Source organism: Vespa crabro, chromosome 5 (genome assembly GCF_910589235.1).
Source record: "Vespa crabro chromosome 5, iyVesCrab1.2, whole genome shotgun sequence".
Taxonomy (NCBI): Eukaryota; Metazoa; Arthropoda; class Insecta; order Hymenoptera; family Vespidae; genus Vespa; species Vespa crabro.
Window position 1 is genome coordinate 4,352,181 of NC_060959.1, and position 26,626 is coordinate 4,378,806.

At 29.7% G+C, this 26,626-nt stretch overlaps 3 protein-coding genes across 6 annotated transcripts in view; 2 read left to right on the forward strand and 1 right to left on the reverse strand.

The window, feature by feature from the left end:
- The first annotated feature begins 3,843 nt into the window (after positions 1-3,843).
- On the forward strand, positions 3,844-6,635 carry LOC124424410 (molybdopterin synthase catalytic subunit). 4 transcript variants are annotated; one of them, XM_046963422.1, is made up of 9 exons: positions 3,846-4,179; positions 4,265-4,508; positions 4,578-4,724; positions 4,795-5,083; positions 5,465-5,705; positions 5,799-5,884; positions 5,972-6,219; positions 6,279-6,332; positions 6,442-6,635. In XM_046963422.1, exons 3-9 carry the CDS (start codon positions 4,584-4,586, stop codon positions 6,511-6,513), a joined length of 1,131 nt encoding a protein of 376 aa, XP_046819378.1. In that variant the 5' UTR covers positions 3,846-4,179; positions 4,265-4,508; positions 4,578-4,583; the 3' UTR covers positions 6,514-6,635. The 4 variants fall into 4 exon arrangements, with proteins under 4 accessions (XP_046819376.1, XP_046819378.1, XP_046819375.1 ...); XM_046963419.1 differs by having other exon boundaries at positions 3,847-4,179; positions 4,795-5,098; XM_046963420.1 differs by lacking the exon at positions 4,265-4,508 and having other exon boundaries at positions 3,844-4,179; positions 4,795-5,098.
- A 92-nt stretch (positions 6,636-6,727) lies between these two features.
- LOC124424407 (tubulin polyglutamylase TTLL5) overlaps positions 6,728-26,626 on the forward strand; it is a 40,865-nt gene continuing 20,966 nt past the window's right edge. The window contains exons 1-2 of the mRNA XM_046963408.1: positions 6,728-6,955; positions 26,374-26,548. Coding sequence (XP_046819364.1) covers positions 26,382-26,548 — 167 coding nt within the window. The 5' untranslated portion in view covers positions 6,728-6,955; positions 26,374-26,381. The remainder of the gene's footprint in view (positions 6,956-26,373; positions 26,549-26,626) is intronic.
- On the reverse strand, positions 15,554-22,305 carry LOC124424412. The gene is made up of 3 exons (XM_046963423.1): positions 21,737-22,305; positions 19,848-20,013; positions 15,554-16,153 (listed from the first exon to the last, which is right to left on the reverse strand). The coding sequence occupies exons 1-3, from the start codon at positions 21,998-22,000 to the stop codon at positions 15,735-15,737; spliced, it is 849 nt and encodes a 282-aa protein (XP_046819379.1). The 5' UTR covers positions 22,001-22,305; the 3' UTR covers positions 15,554-15,734.

Sequence of the window (26,626 nt, forward strand, 5' to 3'; positions counted from 1 at the left end):
AGTCTTTAGTATATTAAAAAATATATATAAAAAAAGATACAACATTTATATTTGAAAACTAGCCACTTGGAGGAAGGCGATGCAGGCTAATGCGTCATTTCCTAACATTGATTACGTGCACGTTCCGATTCGACGGGATCCTAGCGTAGGGAAGGGACATCATTGACTTTAGTCACTGCTAAACGGACCTTTTCCATCGTGGTTGAACCGGAGGGTTGGCCTTATAACCCAAGCATATAAATCATTGTATAATAAATTACTATAGTCTTATAAGTTTTATCTATCATTTAGTAGTTTAACGAATGTCACGAGACGAAAAGCTTTAATACGGATCGAAAAAACGAAAGGCCCAAGTTAATCATGATACATTCCGATAATAAAGACGACGCATGTTCGTTATCAGAAAAAAAGATTTTCATTACTTTGTCAACTATAAAAACAATATATATATATATATATATATATCTTTGGACATCACACAAAGTCCAGGGAGCGCGAGTTTCGTGAAAAACCAAGCGAAAGAAAGAATAACACAACGTATGTATTTACATAGATACATATTTTTGGGTCGCAATCGTGTGTGTCGCAATGCCGTTGCTCGTCTCAAGCGCACGATTGCGACGAATCGACTTGGAATCGACGGCTACAACAGAGAGAGCTTCATCGAGTCGACGACGGGTCGCAAATCTTGACGGCTCGACCGAGTTGCCACGATGGTGATACGAGAGAAACATTTTGATGAGAACATTCTTTTCGTATACATAGTTTTATCCTTCGCGGTAGAATAGTAAACTTCGTTCTTTGTCGTTTCTCGATTGTATTTGTCTCATAAAAAGAAAAAAGAAAAATTCCATATACGTATCTACCGTGTGCGTGTGTGCATTATTATGTTGTATTTAAATGAAGAGAAAAAAGATATCTTATCGTTTCAACGACGTTTTATATAGAATGTGTCGTGTGATCGTAAAGAAAAGAAAAAAACAAAAGAAAAAAACTAAAAAAAGAAAAGAAGAAAAAGGGAAAGATAATATAAAAAGAAAGATAAATAAAGAAAGACAAAATGTTTATATTTGTACGTGAACCAATCGTGGGTAAATTGTTCCTACTGTACGGATGCACCGTAAGTGCAACGTGCGCAACTATAAGTTACCGCAGCGCGCATACATAAGCGCGCATGCGCATGATCCTCGACTCTGATTCCAATTCCGACTCCGACTCCGACACTACGACTCTTCACCTGCGCGATTAAATCCGTTCATCCAAAGTTTTTTTCGCATTCACTGCTAATATTTCGGCTCTTTCGCCTCCAAAAACTCGCACCATTATTTTGCTTCGCTCTTTTCGAATTAGTGCAAACTTATTTATATATTTGTACGTTTTTTATTTTCACGGGTCGGAGAGTTGCATCTTAGAGTTCGATTTTCTTCGACCGTTCTTTTTATCGACAAACAATGTTTTCTATTATTCACCGGAAGTTACGTAATACGATGAACGCACAAGTTGAGAACAGAGAAAATAAGGGGTTAACATTTCAAAAGTAATATATATATATATATATATATATATATATATATATATATATATATATCGAAATAGAGTAATAAACGGAAAGGGGAGGAAGAAAGAAAAAGAAAAAAAAAGAACGAAAGAAAATCTTTTGGCCTTTTGAATCCACGTGCACGTTTGGCTATTAATCTTGGAATTTTTCCTCCGTTACGTCACATATTCCAGTAGTATTCGTGGAACGAACATCTTTAGATATACGCGTATAATAAGAGAGATGTGACTACCGCGAACCGGTTTAATATATGACGAATATCTGATTTTGATCATCCTTTTAATGCATTCTTTCGTTTAGCAATAAGGTAAAAGTGTGATTAAACTATCTTTGGCGTATTAAAAATCGTTCTCATAGGTTTCAGAATCTCGTTCGTATTCCTTTTTAAACTAAATTTATACTAAAGCGATATATATATATATATATATATATACACGCGCGGTAGAACTTTGAACGTGCACGTGTATTGTGTTGCACGCACGACGAATATGTTCGAATGCATATCCCAAGGCCGTTGGACGCTGTGACATACTGTAGCAGAGTTAGTGCAGTATCCATAAAATCTCGGTGCCGTGTGTCCTTCGTTACAAATTATCTCGACGTTCTCGTACTGACAAAAGGAGATTGCGTCCATAGAGATTTTCTTATTGCGTTGGTCTCTCTCTCTCTCTCTCTTTCTCTCTCTCTCTACATGTATATATATATATGTATATTTATATACATTATATATATACATGTATATTTATATACATTATATATATATATATATATATATATATATATATATATCTACATTTGTCTCTCTAAATTTTTTATCTTAAGAAGGTGCACTGCAACGTATTGTACGTATCCCATCTTCTTACGTTATGAAAAGAACATATCGTTGAATACGCTCCTGCGGAAGTTATACCCAAATCAATTTTGACCTATATACGGTGCAGCAGCAGTGTGGCCTGTCGATTACAGCTTGGCTCGACTTTAAATCACTTTTCTAATGAATTTTTATAAGTAAACAAACGGGGATTTTAAAATATTTTATACCTTGATGCTTTGATTGTTGGTCAATACAAACGAACCTATCGTTTCATGGACGTGTACTAACGTAGAATGTCGATATCATTTTCTCACTCTCTCATTCTTCTTCTTCTTCTTTGTTAGGACATATGTGTGAGTGTACGTGTGTATTTGTGTGTGTATTTAGAACACTGTGATTCCTTGCCTCACCGTTCTCATTTTTCTCAGCTGACCTTAATTTAGTATAGGGTGTTTAAAGATCAACGATGCGCTATATTTTTTGTGTTCTTTTTATTTTTTTATTTTTATATGTATAAGTCTTTTTTATTTTAATTATATCGCAATGTAATGAGGAAAAAAGGTTGATCGTGAAAAAGAGAGAGAGAGAGAAAGAAAGAGAGAAAGAAAGAAAGAGAGAGAGAAAGAGAGAGAGAGAGGAAGAGAGAGAGAGAGAAAGAGAGAGGAAGAGAGAGAGAGAGTGAGAGAGAGAGAGAGAGAGAGAGAGAGAGAGAGAGAGATTGAAGATAGAGTATAAGAATGCTCGCGTTCTTACACCGATATTACTCGTTTACACGTAATGAATCCTTAAGCTGTCACACCCTTAAATAGCTGTTATATATAAAATACGATAATTTCATATTATTAGTGTAATAAATACTGCACATTTGAATCAATATCATAAAATAAAAAAAAACATTTTGTATCTATAATATTTGAATAATATTCATATTGAATAATATTCTTTTCTTTATTTATTTAAATAAACTGATCTGAAGATCTGATAGTCTGTTATACTTTATTTTGAGAGTTAACCTTTATAACGTGTTAATCGATTACCGAGATTTTGATAATTATTTATGTTCGAGTCTGCTCTACTTATTCTTCCGTAAAAAATTCAATTTATATATACATATATATATTTATTTATTTATACACATATTAACTGATTTTAATGTTACATTATTACTAGGAAAATAAAACAAGATGAAAAGTAACTTATTGTCGTAACTTTTTTTTTAGCGATGATGTAGTCGTTTCGAATAAGTCTTATTCATGAAATTATATTTACATCTTTAAATATATATTAGTAATCATATTATTATTGTGTAATAGACGAAAGAAGATATGTAAGATATTTTATAAAATATATTCTCTATCATAATTCATATTTGTGTGTGATTATTAAATCAAAAATTGTTTTACTATTTTTCTGCGCCCTTCTTATAACGATGTGAATTTAGCCACAAATGGTCTTACTAAGCGCATGCGTAATGATAAGCAACGTTTCAAAATGTCTACTATTATCGAGAATTTTTTACATTTTCATTGTTCTTCTATTAACAGTATTCTTTTCCTTTACAATGATATTATGAGAAATATAATAATAGTGTAATAATAATGAATAAATCAGGTGTATGTGAAATTCATTAGACAAAAAATCTTATAATAATTTATTTAAATGTCCCATTAGATAACTAATGAAAGTTAAATAAGAAGTTTGACATAACTTCTACAGCTTGTAAAAAAAGCAGGATAATCTCTAAGTACTGGCACGTGATTACGTGAGGAGTCATTAATTACATAACGTCAGTTGATAAATTTAAAGAGTATGTATATGTGATGAAAAATTTAAACAACTAGTAGGTTTGTAAGAAACTGCCTTATACTATAATGGACGCAAATCCTGAACAGGTGGAAATAAAAATATTGTTTTTCGCGAAAGCACGTGAATTGACAGGACTCAAGGAATGTAAAATTATTGTCCCAAGAAAATTATCTTACACAGAACTTTTGGATACAATAGTAGCATCATTTCATTTTGAAAATATACGTGATACACTAATACTAGCTGTGAACGAGGAATTTGTTTCTCAAGATTCTATTTTAGAATTATCAGAGAAAAACGAAATTGCTGTCATTCCACCACTTAGTGGAGGTTTCTTCATTGCTTATTATTTACAACATGCTATTAACATATAATTTAAAAACTCTGTTTTACTTTTAGGTTAACATGGGTACTGGAAAAGATTTTGTCAGGTTAGAACAGAAAGTATTAAATGTTGGAGAAATAGTTAATTTAATAGTTTCGCCTAAATGTGGTGCAATATCTACTTTCGTAGGAACTACGCGTGATAATTTTGAAAATAAAAAGGTATTTCTTTTAAATATTTAGGTTATTATATATATTATAATTAAAATTAAGTAATCAATTTATGTTTTAGGTTATAAAACTAGAGTATGAAGCTTATGAACCTATGGCATTAAAAGAAATGAATAATATATGTGCTAAAATACGTTCACAATGGAATATAGAGCATATCGCTATATATCATCGTCTTGGCGAAGTACCAGTGACTGAAGCTAGTGTGGTTATAGCAGTTTCTTCTCCTCATAGACAAGAATCGCTTAGAGCTGTAGAATATGCTATTAATACATTGAAAGCCTCAGTTCCTATATGGAAGAAAGAGATATATGATATTGAAGAGCCTAAATGGAAGGAAAATAAAGAATGTATCTGGTCTAATAGTAAATAATTCTTTAATGTTATTTAATTTTTATATATTTTAACATGTGTAAAATATTTCATTATAAAATATGCTTCCAACAAAATACAATTTATGGGAACTTTTTGTTATTATGATGAAATGGGAATATAGATAGTAATATAATTTTCCTAATATTCATATTTTATATTTGGCATAATAAGCTAATGTTAAGGGGCATAAAGTATAAATTTTCATAAATATTTACAATGTTTTGTTAAATATTATTGTTTCTCTTTTAATAAATATTTTATTAGAAAGTTAGTGTATATTTTTTGTAATTATAGTGACAAAATAAATTAATTATAAAAATTGAATTACTAATGTTTGCTATAATTTTTTTCTACAGATACTGTTGTATGTAATGAAACAATAGAAAAATGGAAGGATTCGTCTAAAAGTTCATGTTCAAATGAAAAAGGTTCTTTGGAAGATGTAGAAATGCCAGTAGAAGAGCCTGTTTTATTTGATCCAAACCTTGTACAAATTAGAGCAAGCTCAGATGAACTTAAACATAGAATAGAATCTTTCATTCAAAGAAAACGTCAACAAGTGAATTTAGTAAACGTACAAGAATTCTGTTGTTACAGGTTGGAATATAATAAAATATTTAATTAAAATTTCTTAAAATATCAATGTATTTTTGAACATTTTAAATTTAATAATGTTCATTTATATTACAGAGAGCAGTGTAATGAAAAACAAAATTCTTGTGCAAGAGTGGATGCTATTTTGATTAGAAGAAAAGATTCTAAAAGTCATGTTAAAGGTAGAATATATTAATATGAAACAATACTAATATATATAAGGGAGTCTCTAGAACGACTATTGTTAATTCATGTATATATGCTTTCAGTACATAGGGTATTGAATGCATGGGGACCTCAAACGGTTGACCAATCAAGTCTACATAAAGCTACTAATCATACGACAAACCAGAGCAATAATAACTACTCTTCCGTATTAGACGACCGAATATCTACTGCTGAAAAAATGTTAGGCATAATAAAGCCTGTTTCTCGAGATATCTATGAAAGACTTAAAAATATCGAAAATAGGATATTATTTTTAGAAGGAGTATCTCCAGAGTATAAAGATTTTTGGGTAAGTAGAATAAACTATGTGTAGTGATTAAATATTATATACTCATTGTATGATTATAGGTAACAGAGGATATAGACAATTTAACACAGAATATGAAACCAGTCAGAAAAAGGGTAAATATTTCTCAATCTTATTTTGTATATATTTTTTTCACATACACGTACACGCTTTTGTTTAATAATTTATATAAAAGTAACTTATATAAATAATATACAATTGCAGACATATTCTATGGCGGAACTCGATTCAAAATTGCACGAATTAGAAAATAAGTATGCAAAAACAATAAAATAACATTTATGAGATGATCTATATAAAAAAAAAATCGAATTTATTTTATTATTATATTAAATTATACCAATAAGAAAAATGAAGTATTATTGTTTTCTAAATAAAACGTTTAACATCTTTCTGAATTCATTATTATTAATTAATTCTGAAAAAGAAATAAAAAAACGCATTAATCGATAATATGAAAACATCAATCTCTAGACAAGAGCAAATCAAAATTCGCGCTTTTTTTAACGTCAAGCTCCACCTTTCGTCACGTCGCGCACTTTAGTTCATTAATCAGCTAACAGAGGCAGTCTTCGTCGCGCTGCCATACGGTATGGCCGTAGTTCGTCCAAGTTTTTACCTCGTTCCGAAATAATCCGAAGTGAAACGTTCGTAAGGGATGCATCCACCGTTCGGGAATTAGAACATTTTCGTTGTGCTACGGGTCAGCTGATAAGTGGTAAGTTTTACGATCGAGTCTTCTGTTTTTTTTCCTCCCTTGGACATTCTTTTGAACAAAAGAAGGGAAAAGCACGCGGACAGCACGTCGTCTGCCAGAATGACAGACATCCTTTTCTTACCCTCCAAGGATTGATGGACCGTCGATAGATAATACGAGATTTTTTTCTCAAAAAATTGTATCGTTTTATCGTTTAACGTTTCTTTGAGATTTAAGTTTTTCTAAGATCGCACAAAGATCAGTACTTTTTCTGTCAGAATGCCTGCAGAATGATTTGCACGAGAGACGACCGTTAAGATTGTTTATACATTAGAATGGATTTTTGTCTTTTAGCCACCTTCAAAGTTTCTTTATCTTTTGTTTCTTTTTCTATTTCTTTTTCTTCTTCTTTTTCGTCTTTCTTTTTTAGCAGACTAGTTAGATATCCATGCATATAATCGCCTCATTTACTTTTCAAAGATCTTTGATCTATCTCAAAGGAGATACATACACACATAACACGCGCGCATCACACACAAATAGATAGTAGATAGGATCCGTACTACACACATATACACTATTTCCGAATATATTGAAGAATTACAGAGTGAATTTTTTTACACATTTCTCATTTTATCCTATATTTATTTACTCGAATAAACACGAACACGTCTTAGTTATGACTCCCGCGTTTCGTTTTCTTTGAATTCTGAAGTCCTAACTATGAGAGTTACATCTTTTTCAGCTTTTCATAATTTGGTTGTGCTAGAAATATGCATCTACGTATATAGAATGCAATAGACGAAAATATTTGTCTTCAGAGAATTTCGGTGCGTCGCATTTTCTGCTACACATCTCTCTCTCTCTCTCTCTCTCTCTCTCTCTCTCTCTCTCTCTCTCTCTCTCTCTCTCTCTCTCTCTCTCTCTCTCTCTCTCTCTCTCTCTCTCTCTCTCTCTCTGTGCGCGCGCAAGTGTTTTTTCATTTTACTTTTTTATTCGTAAACTTTTTTCTTTTTTTTGTTCTCCCTTATGTAAACAAAAATAAAATATTTTTTTAACTGCAAGTAACGTAATTAATTTTTTTTACTGGCATTCAAAGAATCGAGAAAGAACAAAATTTTTGATTAACAATATCTGTTTATTTTTTTTCTTCAGCAAAAGCAAAATCGATTTCGAATCTATATATAGATGCAACGGGCGTGTAACTCAAGTACCGCGTTATATTCCAAGTGTTTTATTTGTGAACACGTGGAACTCTTGCAGCATAGCTTTTAACATCGGAGATTTTAACCTATTGATGTTACTCGAACGTTAGTATAACGTATTCTCGTCTCAATTTATACATGATCGTGAATTTGCTGCTTTCCCAAACGAGGAAATCACGGGCTGATTCATATGAGTACGCCCGAGATACGATTAAATAAATTGAAAAAGAGAAAGAGATTAACATTATTGTATCGTTATGTACTTGTACGATGTAAGTATATATACATAGTTATTTCGTTTCTTATAGATTTATTTTCGAATTATTAAAAGATTAGGTTATGTATAGTCCATTTAGCATATTTCCATTTTCCCGCGTAGTTTTCTTAAACGATCAGCGACACCAATCGCTTCGTATCTATTTGATATGTGAAAAGATGTTTATTTTGTTTTCTTTTCTTTTTTCTTTTTTTCTTGTTTTCTTTTTTTTTCCTTTTTCTTTTTCCTCTAAATCGCGTATGAAGAAAGGTATTCTTGTGTTTGTTATCGGAACAATAGCGAAGATATACAAGGTATACCCAGAGAGCTCGGCTGTGAATGCTTCGAGCGGGAAAGGAATTGCATCTTCTTTTTTGATGTTTGAAAAAAAAAATAAATGAAACTGTGGTTCGTTCTTTTATATCGGTCTATGAAATAACCTCGTTTAGAATTAAAATGTTTAATCGTACTCATTTTTCAGAAGGACCGATCATGAGTTTTATTTCCTCTTGATGTTTATTCTTAAGAAGACTAATCGGAAACATTCCAAATGATTCAAATATTGAAATGTACCTCGCGTGTGGAAAATTTATTCTGAATTAAAAAAAAATATTATGACGTAAGGCGAGAAGGTTGATTGCAATTAATTTTGATTGGTTGATGTTTTCGATAAGACCCAATCAGAATCCAATAGTTGTTTTACGTAACGATTTTTTCTTTCCTTTTTTATTTATTTGTTTTTTCTCATCTTTTTTTCCCTTATATTATCAGAATCGATTTTTCAAGGTGTAAAATATACGTGCATTTATATTATTTTACATTCACATTGTCGATAATTTTTCTGTGTCTATTTTTACATCATACTAATCGCAAACAAAGGCACGATATGTAGGTTTTTTCTTTTTTTCTTTTCTTATTCTAACCTCGAGGGTAAAATATATGCGTTTCTTGCAAAATGTTATGTATGTATATGCGTCGTTACATCGTACACGATTTCTCTTAATTACATTATTCGCAAGTGCATTATTGCAGTAACGAGTTACTACTTTAGCAAGCGCAAAGTGAATCCTAATAAAACGCATCGATTCCTTGATGATCCTACTAAATCTAAACTTGCTTTTAGAAAGTTCATTTGAATTTGTATGCACGTTAAATATACAATGCAACGTACTATTTCCGTGGAATATTATTGGCCGATATACGTAATAAATTATGCAACGTAATCAATTGCGAAGAAATTGGTACCTTGCAAGTTCCCTTTTGGTTTTTATAGAAATTTAATTACAAATATGATTTATTATTTTACGTTTTTATCTTATTTATTTTTGTCTTATTACATCATTTATATCTTAAATATAAAAAATATATCTTTATTATAAAAATTATATTATATATTATAACGCATTATAATAAATGACTTATAATGATTTCTTTAATTAAAAAAATTCAAATTTTTTAATTCAATTTTTTTATATTTGAAAGATATATAGACATATATGTTTTTATATTGGAAAAAAAAAAGTTATATTTCTATTTTAAAGATAAATATAAAAAATAATTATATACATATTACATATCTAAATATAAAAGGTCAATTATTTTATTTCATTTTATTTTATTATATTTTATTCTGGTTTTCATGTTTTTTTTTCCAATCCCGTTCATTATCATACCGATCATTGAGTATATTTTGTTCTAAGCAATATTTTTCTTTATAAATATAAACAATTAATTTTTCAATTTTTACTAATTACTTAACAGTACTTATAATTTTATAACTTAGGTAATCAGATTTAAAATTGAACGATATAGCAGACGAAAATTCACTTAAAATTTTATATGTATACGTATACGTATATATTAGATTATCTAAACAGGGAATCGTTTCGCACTCTTGAAATGAAGTTGGGAAATGGATAGACAACATGAAAGGAGGGACATTGTGAAATCACCCCTCTTTTTCGCTATATGAAATAACAGCTGTGCGTTAAAAGACGACGTTAGATACACGTCTATTAAATCGATAATTTTTCAGCGTTAAACGAAATCATATATCATCGTACGCACACATAAATCTAATATACGACGTTGCGTAGTCGTTTCCCTCTTGAGATTGTCGTTGTTGTCGTTCTCCTCGTCGTTGTCTCCGGCGCGTCTATATGAGTATGAAGTACGATCGTCTCGAGTACGAACTTCAAACTCACGTTTACTGGCAGGGGTTAGCTAGTAAAAAAGAGAGACAGAGAAAGAAAGAAAGAAAGAGAGAGAGAGAGAGAGAAATTTTAAACATGATTTTAATCGAATTTTCTTTATTCATTCGATTTAAAGTTTATTCTTTAATATAATGCTATTAAAAATTATATATTACTCAAATAATTTCGAGATATACAATAATAATATATGGATTAATATTTTTTCTTTTTTACAAATAACGTAACGAAAATTATCTACAATTTATTACTATATTAATTATCTATTCATTTGTATTAGATAAATATTTATACGGAAAGTGACCGTCTCTGTTATCAAAATAAAAAAAAGAGAATCAAGATGCGTAGGAAATGAATAATAATTGTTTAATAATTATGAAGAAATAAAAAAAAGAAGAAAAAGAACTTGTTACGAGTAAGATATAAACAATAAAATATAGAAAAATAAATATCTAATAATCGTACGTTGCGTCTTTGTTTACTAGGACAATGTAAGAAATATAATAAGAGGGAAGGTGGAAGAAAAGAAAGATTCTAGAGTAATTCTAAGAGTATTCTAAGAGTATTCTAAGATTCAAGATCGTATTCAGTGTACACTGCACTGTTATTAATTTCATCGACCCATTTTACGCCCGCGCACGGATACTCTGTCGTCGAGTCTTTTAGTGTCCAGCGACCTTGTCCGAGTAACTTGCCGATTATCTACATCGACTCTATGCATTTACGACAGGTGTGTGTATTCCGTTCTTTCTCACTTTTCTCGTCGTCTATTCACATGATATAGGAACATATATATACATATATACATACATACATACATTTTAAAACTCAACGAGAAGACGATATGCCAAGTTGAAACTTTAATGAACGTTCCCGATGTTTTCGAGGTAGTCCTATGTACTTTTACTCTAGTAAATGCTCGTTCACACGACACCGAACCTTATTAATAGGTTAATTTTAAACTCTAAATTCACGAGATACATATTTAGACGATATCGATAATTTTGTCGAATCGGTGTCAACCGATTGTAATGTTCACACGTTTAGTTTTTTGACCGTACGTCCCATTCCTACTCCACAACATGCTTATGTTTGTTTGAAAAATTGAACATTGATTGGTTCGAATCAATACTGCATCTACCGATGAAGCAATCAAATCGTTCGAATGCTGTTTTTACGATATACATATGCACCATTCGTGACCGATTCTTTTGTTTTAATCAAATCATTGCATGCGGTTTCTACTGGCAAAAACAAATGTGAAAAATTGCCAAATACACGATTTTATCGTATATACGGTTGACAGTACCTCGTGGAGATATATATATATATATATCTATATATATATATATAGAAAATATCCGCCATTGCATGTAGTAGACGATAAAATAACCAATTAGAAAAAAAAATCGATTCGGCGTCGTTTGGACGATGAGTTTTTACTGTAAGTTCATATGACATACGTTTTGAACGTATTTTTAAATTTGAATCGCCTTCGACCGATCGTAATGTTCACACTGTTCGGTTTTTGATCATATGAACACCTCACCCTCTCCGCCTCACGCAACTTTTTTATCTTTGCTTGAAAAATTGAACATCGACTGGCCCGGATCGATACTACATTTACCGATGGAGTAATAAAACCGTTCAAATGCAGTCATTACGATATATGCGTCATTCGTGACTAATTCGCTTTTTTTTTTGTTTATCGAATAAGTGCATGCAGTTTCTATTGGCAAAACCGAATGTCAAAAATTTTTCAATCCATGATTTTATTGTATACGATTAACACTGTCATATGAACATGTACATATAAAACATATACGTCATTGTAGAAGACGATAAAATAATCAATTAAGAAAAAAGAAAAAAAATTGATTCGGTGTCGTGTGAACGAGCTCTTACTGTAAGCGTTCGTGGAGCCGGACGTATCTTCGAGCTAGATCACTGTAACTGTGTGATTTCTTGTTCTATTAGCAATGCGATCTTATTATAAGATCGACCTCTTCGAAAAGAAGGAAAGAAAAAAAGTAAGGGGAGACAAAAAAAAAGAAAGAAAGAAATGAGAAAAACCTTACGTTTGATTGAGATATAGAACACAAGATAGAAAGCCTAAAAAAAGGTTATAAAAAGATAAAAAGAAGCTATTGGCTGTCCGTTATCGGGATCCTTCTTACGTGTGGAATCAATTACAGTCGATCGAACGGTGGTAATTTTCAAGCTCCAATTTCACGAGTAGATATCTACCTACCTTCTTTCAGGAATCTATCATTTAAGATTTTATTTCTTTTACCCTCTTCTCTTGTGCTGATAAGTCACGTTGAGATCAAGAACTCAAAGGGTGATTTACTGATATCCAATTTCTATATATAAGTATACGTATACGTATACATATACATATACACATACACATACACATAAACATAAAAACCTATTCATTTGAAATGGAAGATTATATCGTTTATCGATAATCATTTGAACCATTCTTATTAACGATTTATACGATTGGTTCGAGTATATTTCTAAAGAGCAGATAAATAATCCTTTTAAATTGAACGACTTTATTCGTTTTAGAATGCGTTTGTAGATATTTAACGATTAGACGAATCGTTAACAGTGAGAGGAAAGTTTCAATTTGTAAAGCGATTGAACTTAAGAGCCACCGCCAGCATCGAAAGTGTCGGTCTCGCCCGATCCGGTTGCCCGATCGATTATGTAATGAAGCGAACGGGGCCGTACCGTTGCTTACTTCCGGGCCGGCCGACAGTTCGACTAGCGCCCTGTTAAGACCGTTACATGATTTACGTTCGACCAGGTAATTTATTATTCACCGAAGGAGGTGCAGGCCTATCGGAAATACCTGTTGGTGGTCTCGAGGAATGAGTGGGAGGATTATGTCTATATTATTTTCACGATTCATCGTCACGATGAAAGGGCGATCAAACTTGGCAAAGCTATTTGCATAAATAAATCGAGTGCTTAATATTATGCGTGTCTTCTTTTTTCTTCTCTCTCTCTCTCTCTCTCTCTCTCTCTCTCTCTCTCTCTCTCTCTCTCTCTCTCTCTCTCTCTCTCATATATCTTTTTTTTTAATGCTTATCAAGGCACGAAATCATTTCGATATCTCGCGTCAATAATTGATCTTTTTCTTTTCTTTTCTTTCTTATTTGGTTTGATTTCTTTTATACACACTAAATATATTTTGTATTTGTTTCTGGTTTAATTTTAATTGAAATTAATTCATTTTATGATTAATATTTATTTATTTATTTATTTATTTATTTATTTATTTATTTATTTATTTATTTATTTATTCCTTTTTTTATTCGCCCATAGACGAATTGACAATTCATAGATACATACATATATCATCATCATCATTTTTTTCATCAGAACAAGTACTTCAAATGAATTCTGAATGTGAATGATAGGTAATAGTGTATGCAGGACGGATATGTATATAGGAAATCGGAAAGTCTAGGGAATCAATACTATCCCTTTTCGAAGGTCGATAGGGAAGTGAAAATGAGGAGATCTCATTCAGGATCTATTCTTAACATACTTCAAAATAATTGATATATATTGCGTCCGAAAAGAATTATAAAGGAAATAACGAATATTCGGTTAAATTTCGTTAAATTATCGGACAAGTTAGAATAATCGGACAATTTAAAATGAGCAATACATAAAATAAATTCCTCATTTATTGTAAGCATTTTATAAAAACAATTATTATAGCGTTAGAAAAAAAGATAAAAGTGCAATAAATTTAAAAATATTATAAAAAATTTTTTAAAAGTTTTTAGCAATATTTAGAGTTATTTAGAAATTAGAATAATATATGATTGCATTTATAAATTTGAATGTTCCTTTCATGTTAAATTTGTACAGTTGAATAAGCATTAATATATCTATTTTATGATAAAAATATTCATATATAATATGTACATTTTAATGTAGTTTAATGCATAAAAAATTCGTTTTAAGGTATACAATAAATGAAATATTGTTCGATGTAATATTTTTTCTTTTTTTTTTCCTTATTTAAAATAAATATATTTATTTAACGTTAAATACTTTATTTCTTTTGTTTTTTTTTCTTTTTTAATGAAAAAATTATTCGTTTTAAAGCTCAAAAGTATTTACTTTTAACGCTTATATATTTTTTTTCTAATAATTCCCTATTAAACTGTAGTAATTTTTATATAGAAATGTATGTTCGATAGGATAGCGAGCGTAAAGGTAAGAAAGATTCGGTTGGTGAACTAAAACCACAAGTGTTTCCCTATATCACCTCGTGGTCATTTATGTGAAAGGCAAAATCGATCGATGCGCTCTAAGGCAAAACTCTCCCTCGTTTAGTAAAAGCCGACCCGGTTGAAATGATCGCGTGCATTAAATGTATAGCACGAGTTTAATTGTCCATAGAATCACCACCCTCCTTGCTGTGTTCTCATTAACGTCCAACAATCTCCTCTCTTTTTCTCACATACCGTATATTCATCAGTAACCATATATCTATTCGAATAAATTGATATTTGACGGTAGACTGGCGTAAATGAAAATCGTTTCTGTTCGATTATAACTTATTGACCCTACTTATTAATTTTTTTCTTCTTCTTTTTTCTTTTTTTTTTTTCTTAATAGTGAAATCAATTGAAATTCATGACTATAAGAGTATTTAATTGGGCATTTGATTTTTCCTTTATATTCACTTTTAATTTATCAATCTTTATTGCCTTCTTTTTTTTTTCTTCTAATATTTTTGATATTCGAATATCAATAGAAATTCGTAAGTATTTTGGTTTGCGTTTATTTTGGGGATTTTAGCTTATAGATATTTACTATGTTTTCTATTTTTCTTTTCTTTATGTTTTGCATAATTGAGTTAATTAAAATTCATTATTATGAAAGCTTTTGATTTTCGTTTATGTTTAATTTTAGTCGATCAATCTTTACTATGTTCTTCTTTCTTTTTTTTTTCTTTTTCTTATGTTTCTAAAATCCTTGTCAATTGAAATTTATTATCATCCGAGATCCTTTAAATTTTTATTTTTCTTACCTTTCATTTCTTTTTCTATTCTATTTTTCCTTCTTTTTTTTCTTTTTAATATTTAATTATACATTTCTCAACCAGTAGCCTTATTGATCATAGATATAAGATGCACATTCCTTTTCCCATCCTCTGTAATATCAATCGAAATTGCATATTTGGAAGAGTAACGTATCCTTATCGTTCGAAAAGCCGCTTTTCGGTTAATCGAGTAGTGTAATTGAGCATGTTTATTCCACGGAAGAAAGCACATATTAATGTAAGAATTCAAACGATTGTCGTAAATTTGTTGAGCATTTTGGATGAAAGTAATAAATTGCGAATGCCTTGTTGGTAAAGACGCGCATTTTAGCCTTAAGCCAACGTCTCCGAGTAATTTGTAAAATTTTCTCCCGCGGAAAGGACTACCAAGAATCTCGATGGTGTTCAGTCGTCGACATTTCTCTAATATGCGTGTCAGATAATGCGAACGGAGATAGAACTTTGAAGTCGAACCTGAAAATAATTTAAATATTCAATATACAAATTATATCATATTTTTTTCTTATTTGTAATATTTTTTCTTTTTTGTAATCATTTAAAAGAAAGACTAATAAGAATAAAGGAAAAATTAAAAGAAGAATATAATGACTATATTAAAACTATGACATCGTAATATAATATTATATCTAATTTATTATATGTATAATAAATTCATAAGTAAAATTTATACAGTATAATATTATAGTATATATAAGATTGTTATTCTTTTATATATGTGTATATATGTATATATATAAGGGAGAGTAAACTATTATACATAACATTTAATATAATACTCTATAATATGATATATTTTATTTAGTAATATTTATTATATAATAAATTAAATATAATTATTAAATAAAGAACTAGAATTTTATATATATATATTTCTATTATTAGATATTCTATTATATAATATTATATGTTTGTAGTTTTATATATAATTTGTTAAATTCACAAATAATTTTTTAAAATTAGTTTCTTTAATTATTTTAGAAAAATTTATTAAACTTATTAAATAAGTGTTAATATATATATATATATATATATATATATATATATATATATATATATATATATATATATATATATATATATATATATATATATAAAACTATATCTGATATTATTTATAATAAGAAATCGGAAACGCTACTGAAAGATATAAATGATCGATTTTACTTGCGAACATTCTCTTCTTAAAAGTTCGTTTAACACGTATTAAATCAAAGTATCTCATCCATTTCGAGGATAAATAGAGATCAAACTGAAATCTACTTATTTTCTTCAAAGACGAAAAAAATGGAACGAAATTTATGTGGCTCACGTATCATTAAAGAAAGATCACGAGAATGTTGCAAAACTTCTTCCCGTTTGACATTGTGCCAAAAACGGGTTCCGTCTTTCTCTTTCATCGTTTGTACTACTTTTGAAGATAGGTGTATATTGATAAAGGGAAGGTTACGTAAAAAAAAGAAAAAAGAAAAGAGAGAGAAAAAGAGAGAGAGAGAGAGAGAGAGAGAGAGAGAGAGAGAGAGAGAGAGAGAGAGAGAGAGAAGAAAAAATAAAAGTTAACACTTTGCTGACCTGTTTCGTTGCCATATTGAAGAAAAAAGGGACAAAATTGGATGGTAGTGGGGGAAAGTAATAGTAGTGCATATACAGGGTGAATCAATAACCATTACTATCTCAAATATCATCGTTATTTTTGTTTTTATAGAGAAAAAAAAACTGAAGACAAAGTTACGCTATTTCAAAAGGTACATCTAATGATGGAAAGAATTTTTTTACAAGATTATTTCATGGTTATCGGTTCTTCTTATTTATGTATATATATAAACGGAATCTCATGAATGTTTGATTCTACGGATTGATTCCTCGTGCTATTCTTAAAAAAAAAAAAGAAAAAAGAAAAAGAAAGTATTGGAGTACAACGTCAAAGAATGATTAATACACGAGATATTTTGGGAAAAAACCATATCTTTTTTTTTTTTCCTTTTTTTCTATATTAAAGACAGAAAAAATGTAAGAGGAAAACGATTTATTATGTATTCATGATCATATTTTTTTCTCGCAATTGCACACGTACATGCATTATTGCATTTGTACCGTATTTGATATGGTAATAGTTATCGACTTGTTTTGTATATATGTATTACATATATACCACATATGTAGAGTGTTCGTAAGTGGAAGGGTCACCAATGAAGTGTGACAGAAACGCGACGACATTATCATAAGAGATAATTCATATCACGTGACGCAAGTGACGTAGATGTAAAGCGGCAGTGGGGGTTAAACTGACGTCATGTATTCCCTTGCGAGGGTAATTCTGGCGGGGCAACAACGACACTGACCGGTCACGAATTAATTCGTATTCCTATGTCCGAACTTTGCTAACCAGTAACGATTTAATTCATCTTTTCACTAACAAAGGTTTATAACAGTTTTCAAACTTGAAAATGATATATATATCTAAATGTAGCGTTCTATAGATCGTACTTTTAATTTCTTTAGTTTAGTTCGTGTTATCTTAGTTTAAGTTGAAGTTCTAAGAAATTTACATATGCAAGATAAGCCGTGGCACTTCACCGCACGTCTCTTATTTCAACCCTTTTTATTTTTCCTCTTTCCTTAAAGTCTTATCACTGATCTATTTAATCGGTATCTCCAGATAATTGGCGTGCCATTCTTCTTACTTTTTCTATTCACATTTTGCTATATTAGATAAGTTTTAAACAAAAAAAAAAAGAAAGGAAAAGAAAATGAATGACGCATCCGACGTAGTAAAAAGAACATTTGAATGAATTATGTGGAAACACTTGGTCGGATTGTTTGAGTGACTTTGAGATATAGTAAACAGCTGGAAGATGATACTTCGTAGGAGGATAGAAATGACTTTGACATTAAATCAGATCGTCACGAAGGCAAAAAAGAAATATGATAATATTCAACAGTGAAATTGATTTTGAAGAAGAATAATGAAGGAAAAATGATATTTTACCAAACTTGTAGAATTATATACATAATTCTGATGTAATTGTTCAATTTTGAAATCAACGAAGTATAAGTGAAATAATTAACTTACTTTTTGATAATAATTTCTTTGGTCTAATTACTTCTCAAATGAATTTATATCATTAACAAATGAAAATGTGTCAGATAATCTTTGTTTAAAATTTCATCATGGAGGAAAGTTACCAATCGAGATACAAAGAAGTTTTTAGGTTTACTTGGGATAAACAAAAAAGTCAAAATGGAAAGATTACTGGTTAACTGATGCTTTGTTCGAAGCACGAAAATTTTCTAAAACCAAGATTGGTATGAGATTCGATCAAATTCTTACATTCTTTCATCTTAAAGATAATTCACACGTTACATGTAATAGAGACAGACTTCACAAAGTCAATAATGATATTATGGAGAAGACTTCAAAATTGATATAATCAAATAAAAATAATAAAATATGGGATTTTATTGAGAATGCTTTGTAAAATTGAGATCGGTTACATTTGCAACTCCGAAATTTATTCAGACGAAGGCAAAATGTTAGAAGACACTGTTATCTGTTTTACGGTCTTCTCTTAATTTTTGTTATTTTTACCAAAGTAATTAATAAAAAAGCGCCTAAAATAATTATTACCATGGTTTAGATATTATGGAAAAATAAAACAATAGGTTCGAGTATATCAATATTTAGCGAAAACTTATATATTAAATAAGAAGTATAAAATGGTATAAAAAAGATGGCATTATTTTTTATCAATTGTTCCAACATGTATGTAGTTACATGTTATAAAGTACATCGTACCGGAAAAAATTATAAATAAATATTATAATTATTAAATATGTAATAAGTTACATATAAATTGAATAATGCATTAACAAAAGTATGTTGAAATTTTATTTAAAAATTCTTATTTTATATTCAACTGCAGAAAAAGAAAAATAGTCGGTTGCATGGAGAATTATTATTTTTATACATATATATATATATATATATATATATATATATATATATATATATATATATATATATATTCGAAATAATTGGTCAGCAAAATGTTATGTCAAAGAATATAGGAACGAAACAGGTTTACTGAATTCGAGCCAAACAATGAACGTTGAATTCTTAATCAGAAAGAGACGATTCCGTTGAACGTACCTGTACAATTGTAGACATAAAGCTTCTCAAGATTTTTATTCGTCAGCGAAATCTGTTTTAGAATCTTGTCGCTGTCCTTTCTGTGATTGATCGTTAATTCCTTTAGGAACGGCATGTTTCTTAGCTTCCCAATTATTTTGGACGTGTTCTCGTTACAGTTCGTCACCTACGGTACGGATATACACGTTCTTGCCATATTCTTTCGACGCTGTTAACCGATCGATCGATCATAAATATATATTCTATAGTCTCTTAAGGGTTGATACCAATTTTTTGTTTCTTGGGTTAAAAAGAAAAAAAAAAAGAAAAAAAAATATAAAAATTTGTTATTCTCTTTTGAAAGGCGAACGAATGTTCATGAGATTTTATTTTAAACGTTAAATAAGAAATGGCCTACTTTACGTAATGAAAATTGCTTTCTTTCATATTTTTAGACTATTTAAAAAGTCATCTCTTTATCTTTTAATGTAAATTTTTTTTTCTTTTTTGAAGATTTCAAAAGAAAAAATATTATACTAGTTCAGTAAATGTTTAAGCATGAATATGGACAAAATTATATTATTATAATGTTTTTTTAAATTTTACCTATAGTTAGATTTTTAATTTGTTTAACTTATATGTGTATACTTATACATGAATATATATATATATATATATATATATTATATAAATATTATATTATATACATACCTATATATGAGCCGATAAGTTTTCAGAGTTAGTTCAATAATTTAACCGTTTATTTTGAAAGTGGCCTAACTCCATTTATACTTAAATCAATGAATGAAAATGAAAATTTTAAAGTCCTGAATTTATTACCACGTCGGAGTAGACCAAGAAAATTCGAAAATATTGTATTGACACCACTGTATAAAAATATAAGACAAATTACAACAGCAAAATTCAAGGACATAATTGATCTATTACGATGTATACCACCGGAACATCATGATTTCTTCAAATCCCTTTCACACACACAAAATCTAGATGAGTAGTAAATTGTTTTGTAATAAATTTATGTTTGTAATTTTGTACGTTATGTAGTTAAAAAATGTTTTGAATCGCATAAATTATGTTTTCGAAGTGTTTTAAAGATATGTAAAATAAATTGAGTATTGTTTTTTTTTTCAATTTGAAGCATCTTAAATTGTGTTGAATGGACTTGGGCACCTTCAAATTTTATAATGAATCTGATTGTTAATTTTGAAAGTGGCCTAACTCCATTCTTGATAAGAAAACGCATATTATTCACTTAATAATCGCCACTATTTTAATAGGAACTATAAATTTAACACTCTTAGATACACTTAAGTAGTATGACTCATTAGTATCCTATACGTATATTTTTAAATTCATTGAAACGCAAACCCTTAAATATCTCGATTTGAAGATAAATGGAGTTAGGCCACTTTCAAAATAAACGGCTCATATATAAACATATATGTATATAGTATATAATATAGTTATAATGTACTATTATAGTATAATATATTAGTATAATATAACAGTTTAGTATAATATTACAATGATACCGTAATTTATATAGTATATTATACTTAATAAATGAAAAATTATCTTGATATGAGCTAAATTAGAAATATTAGCTAAATAAAGAAATAAATGAATAGAAAAAAATGAAATAATAAAACTTAAAAGATAGACAAGAATGAGCTTGTGACTTAAAAGTTGCATGACAACGTTGCATGATTAATAGATTTTAATTTTGCCATCATATGCACTAAAGGGTTAAAGATTCGATTACATTAACCAGTTATGTAGCAAAAAAAAAGAAAGAAAGTTAGTCGCGTGTTTCGCGATCTTATCGTTGACGAAAATTTCGTTCGAAAGCCGATGGGACGTGCACCTTAGTAATATATTATAATAATCACCTCGTACGTGCGCCAAACCACGGGATCTTGCATGATACCTTCGAAGTACTTAGACACGCGACCCATATTGGAAAGGTCTTTCTGGGATAGGTATGATAGAATTTGTAGAATGAGTTCAACGGGAATGGATTCGATGTTTGCGGGTTTGTTGTTGTTGTTGTAAGATGACGAAGATGAAGACGAGGATGACGAACATCCGCAATGCCTAACGACTTTGGCACGTTTCCCAACGTTCTCCTTTTCGTTGATCGCGACCTTGTCCATCCTCCTTGTATTTCCATTTCATTGAACACGTCAATGCGCCGTTTCCTCCACTGGCTCATATCGTATGACCGATATCGATGTAGTCAATCCTTTTTCTTTCGGATTTCACGTACGTTAATTTGACATAACCATGAAACTTAGAATTTGGACATTTTTTAACTTTCAAAGCATCATTTCACTTTTGTTTTAGATATTATATTCTTATATATATGAACGTGTCCATGTATGTATTTATAAATGTGCGCGTGTGTACGCGTTTTCGCTGTGTGTGCGCGCGCACGTGTGTGTGTGTGTTACGACACACAAGGTGATTATAAATTAAGGAATATTTGAATATTTTGTTTGTTAGGATTATTTTGTTTGTTAGGATTAAGGAATATTTGAATATTTTATTAAGAAAAGTTTCATGATTTCACGTGTCAAATATTTTAAGAGTATGAAATACAATACTCGATTTCTGGTTAAACCGGAAGTATAATAATGTCCCGTTTATCTCGAATCGTTAAAATATCTCGTTAGACTGAACCTACTAAAACAATTATTTTTATAGATTTTTTTAGTATAAAAAAACATCAACTGGTGCCAATTTTTTTTGCAGATCAAGTAGTGGGAGGAATTTTAATTTTTTTTTATCTCATAGTTCAAAGGCATCTATTGAAACTAGAATTCTTTTATTATTATAAAATATTATAGATCATATTATAAATTTATGAGTTCCTACAATTATGCGTCACTGGTTGCTAACTGTTAGGAAGCACATTGTAAAAATAAGACTGAACTTCTTATGAAATAAATATCGATTACTTAGATTGGTAATTTGAGAATCATAAAAGGAGATAAGAAATTCGTTCTATCTTTACAGTAACATTATTGTATTATATTGTATTATATTAAATTATATTGTATTATATTATAGCAAAATTTATATGATAAAGTAAATATTTGTGTAATTATGAAATGTATCAATGTAATTACTATGTATTACTAATAAAAATGAAAATAAAAATATTTAACATAAAAAGAAATCCAATGTGTTCTTCATTAAATTCTATCATCATTCTCCTAATCCAAAACATTGGTCTTCCTATTTTATATTCTGGAGAAGCCGAAAATTTTTCCCGCATATCGACTTTAACATGAAATACACGCGAAATTATACAACATTCTCATGTCATGTGATCCTGATACAAAACTCAATTTGCGGAGAATTTTGCCACTTCGTTCAAAATTAGAATTTCTGAACAGGAGAACATAACTTATCTGGAGATGGCATGATTTCTCGTGCCACTTCTTTACACATCATGTGATCCTGATACAAAACTCGATTTGCGGGAGATTTTGCCGCTTCGTTCAAAATTAGAATTTCTGAACAGGAGAACGTAACTTACTTGGAGGTAGCATGATTTTTTGACTCACCTCTTCACATATCATATGATCCTTATACAAAACTCAATTTGCGGGGAATTTTGCCACTTCGTTCAAAATTAGAATTTCTGAACAGGAGAACGTAACTTACTTGGAGGTAGCATGATTTCTTGAGCTACCTTTTCCTACGTCATGTGATCCTGATACGAAACTTGATTTGCGAGAACATCTTTTGCTTTGTCCAGAATTTGAAAATGGTGAACTAATTTTTTAGATAAGGATAATAATGGTAGTTTTTAATAGAGAACACATTGGATTTCATTATATTTTAAACATTTTTATTGTTAATATATGATAAATATACTATGTTTTTTAATTTATAATTATATAATTTTATATACAATCTATAATTTATAATCGTATAAATATTTTCTTTATCATATAAATTGCTTTCTAATATAATAAAATATAATGCAATACAATACAATATTATTTTTTAACTAATACCTATCAAATTGTGGGAAGTATAATATGTAGTTCCAATTACAAAAATGAATTTGGCTTTGAAATTTCACTACACCATTTGACCTGTAACATAAAAATTGACATCGTATGATGTATCTTTTCTTAGCAATAAAATCAGTAAAATTGTTTCTATAGATTCAATCTCTTATAAGATATTTCAATTTTTCAATATAAATGGGACACACACTCTCTCTCTCTCACTCAATCATTCACTCACTCAATCATTCACTCACTCACTCTTTTTCTCCGCGCTCGTGTGTATGTGTGTGTTACAAATGCATAATTTTTGCGGTTGATCGAATATATTAAACGGCTTTCTCCCTTTTCCATCTTATGTAAATGATGAATTACAATCGCATAATCACGATAGTGACTCACACACCGTCCATTCGTCGCCACCTGTTTTTATGTTCTGCGTGATGACCAAGGATACCATAATGCAACATGCAGATTTTTTCGTTAATTAAAGAAAATGTGATATGAATCATATCACATTTTCTTTAATGTGATGATTCATAAGACATTTCATTGAAAAAAAAAAAAAAAGAAAGAAAGAAACAAATTGATCGATTTAGTTTTCTATGAACATTTTTAAATGTCTTGCCCCTTTCCTGAAATTCTCTTTCCGCTCTCTATCTCTTTCTTTTACTTTTTCCTCTTCCCCCCTCTTTCTTTCTCTATTTCACACATACATCTTTCTTTGTTTCTTTCTTTCATTTTTTTTTATTCTCCAAACGATCATTAAAACTAAAGTGTAGGAAGTCAGACTTTACATAAGTACGACCTTTCGTGATGCGTTTTCGTGCTAAACTTTCTAAAGCCCGAAAACCTTTACCTGATGCAATGACATTTCAAATGCGAAGCTCGAAATACGGATACGACGCTTTTATTCGTATTCTCGTATGTCATTGGTTTTCTCCGACATATCTGTATCCATTAATCCTTTGATTCGTACGCGACAAGTCGATTTGCCGTCTAAAAGCGTAGGCACGTATCACGTTTATATCCAGAACATCATTAACATTCCAATATAAGGAAGGTAAGGCGTGCGATAATATAGTAGGAAATCAATGTCATATAGTATCTATATATATAATACATACGTATATATACATATATATTTGTGCGCGGTTTGTATTATATTTGTATATATATGTATGTATATTTGGAGTGTATATATATGAATATTATGAATATATATATATATATATATATATATATATATATATATATATATATCTTCATAAGCGCGCGAATGCTTAGAATAATAAGTTCGATTATTCTACTCTTCTAGTACATAAGTTTTAAAGCTTACACATATAATACAATAATGTCTTGTCAATTCAAGGTAGAGTCTATTTCCCTTACTTTTGGCCTTACAAACTTTACTTCATATATAATTCGATCTTCGGTGTAATGAATATGTTCTATAAATGGACAAGCCTCGATAAATAAATTCGTTTTGAGCAAATGAAATTATGACGAAATGTCTTTTTTCCCCCTTCTGTTCTTTATTTCTTTCTTTTCTATTTTTAATACAAAATAATCTAAAAGAACAAGTTTTTACCCGTCACATCGATGAAAAATTATAACGAGGTGAAGCCTTAGGATCTTTAAGGACTGGCTTATATATGTACGACGACGTAAGAAAAACACCCTGACATAATTTGGCTGATCTATATTACAAGATCGTCGACGTACACGTCGATCGATATCAGTTATGTAAATCATAATAATTCACAAAATATAGAACAAATAAGTACAAAGCATCGAAAAGAATGTAGTACTAGTCTAAGATATGTCCCGTCGAAATATCTTTTAATTGAAAGTAAATTTGATATTTTTTTATTATCTAATATAGAAAATGGAAGATATAAAATAGGCTATATATAGGACATATATATATATATATATTCTATACATTTATTGTAAATACAGTATGTCTACTTCAAATATATAGACGGGATTATTTTTCTAAATATTAAAGATGCAAAATATGTTTCAAAAAAATGTTGCATGGGGACACATAATAGTGATAATTATTTGATTATATAATAATGTTGGAGAGTATCGCTAAGGTCAAGTTAAAATTTTTTGACTTGACCCTGTATTCTTTATTATATTTTCTTTCTTATTAATGATATCGTACAGTTTTTAAAATATTACTTTTGGTATTTTTGGATTTTTTATTTACAGACTTTTTCTGAAGATGTCAGATGTAACCCTAGACGAAACCCCAGATGCAACCCTAGATGAAACCTAAGATGCAATGAGTTAAGCTGAACTAATCCTTTCCTGTTTTGTCCGATTTTATTCTGTCCTGTCCTGCCTTTTCCTATCCTCTTATTTTTCCTTATTTTTACACATTCTGCATTCTTAAGAATATATTTATACATTTTGTTACATATCGATGTGATTGAATTTAATTTTCATTTAAACATTTTACGGTAAATTTGATATGAATTCTTTTTCTGTGATTTCAGGATCAATCATGTTGTCCCAAAGGAAAGCCACTACGATAAGAAAGTTGGAGGGAAAACGACCGAAAGAGTCGATGTCATCCTCCAGTCTTTCTGGTATGTCACAATTATCGAATAGTAGCGAGGAAACTCTCGAACCCTTCGTGCATAAACCACACAATTCTAATATCGAAAAACGGTGAGTATTGGAAAACTATTTAAATGGATACGTTGTCCTCAATTTGTATGCTATTCGATTTTATTCCTACGTGATTGC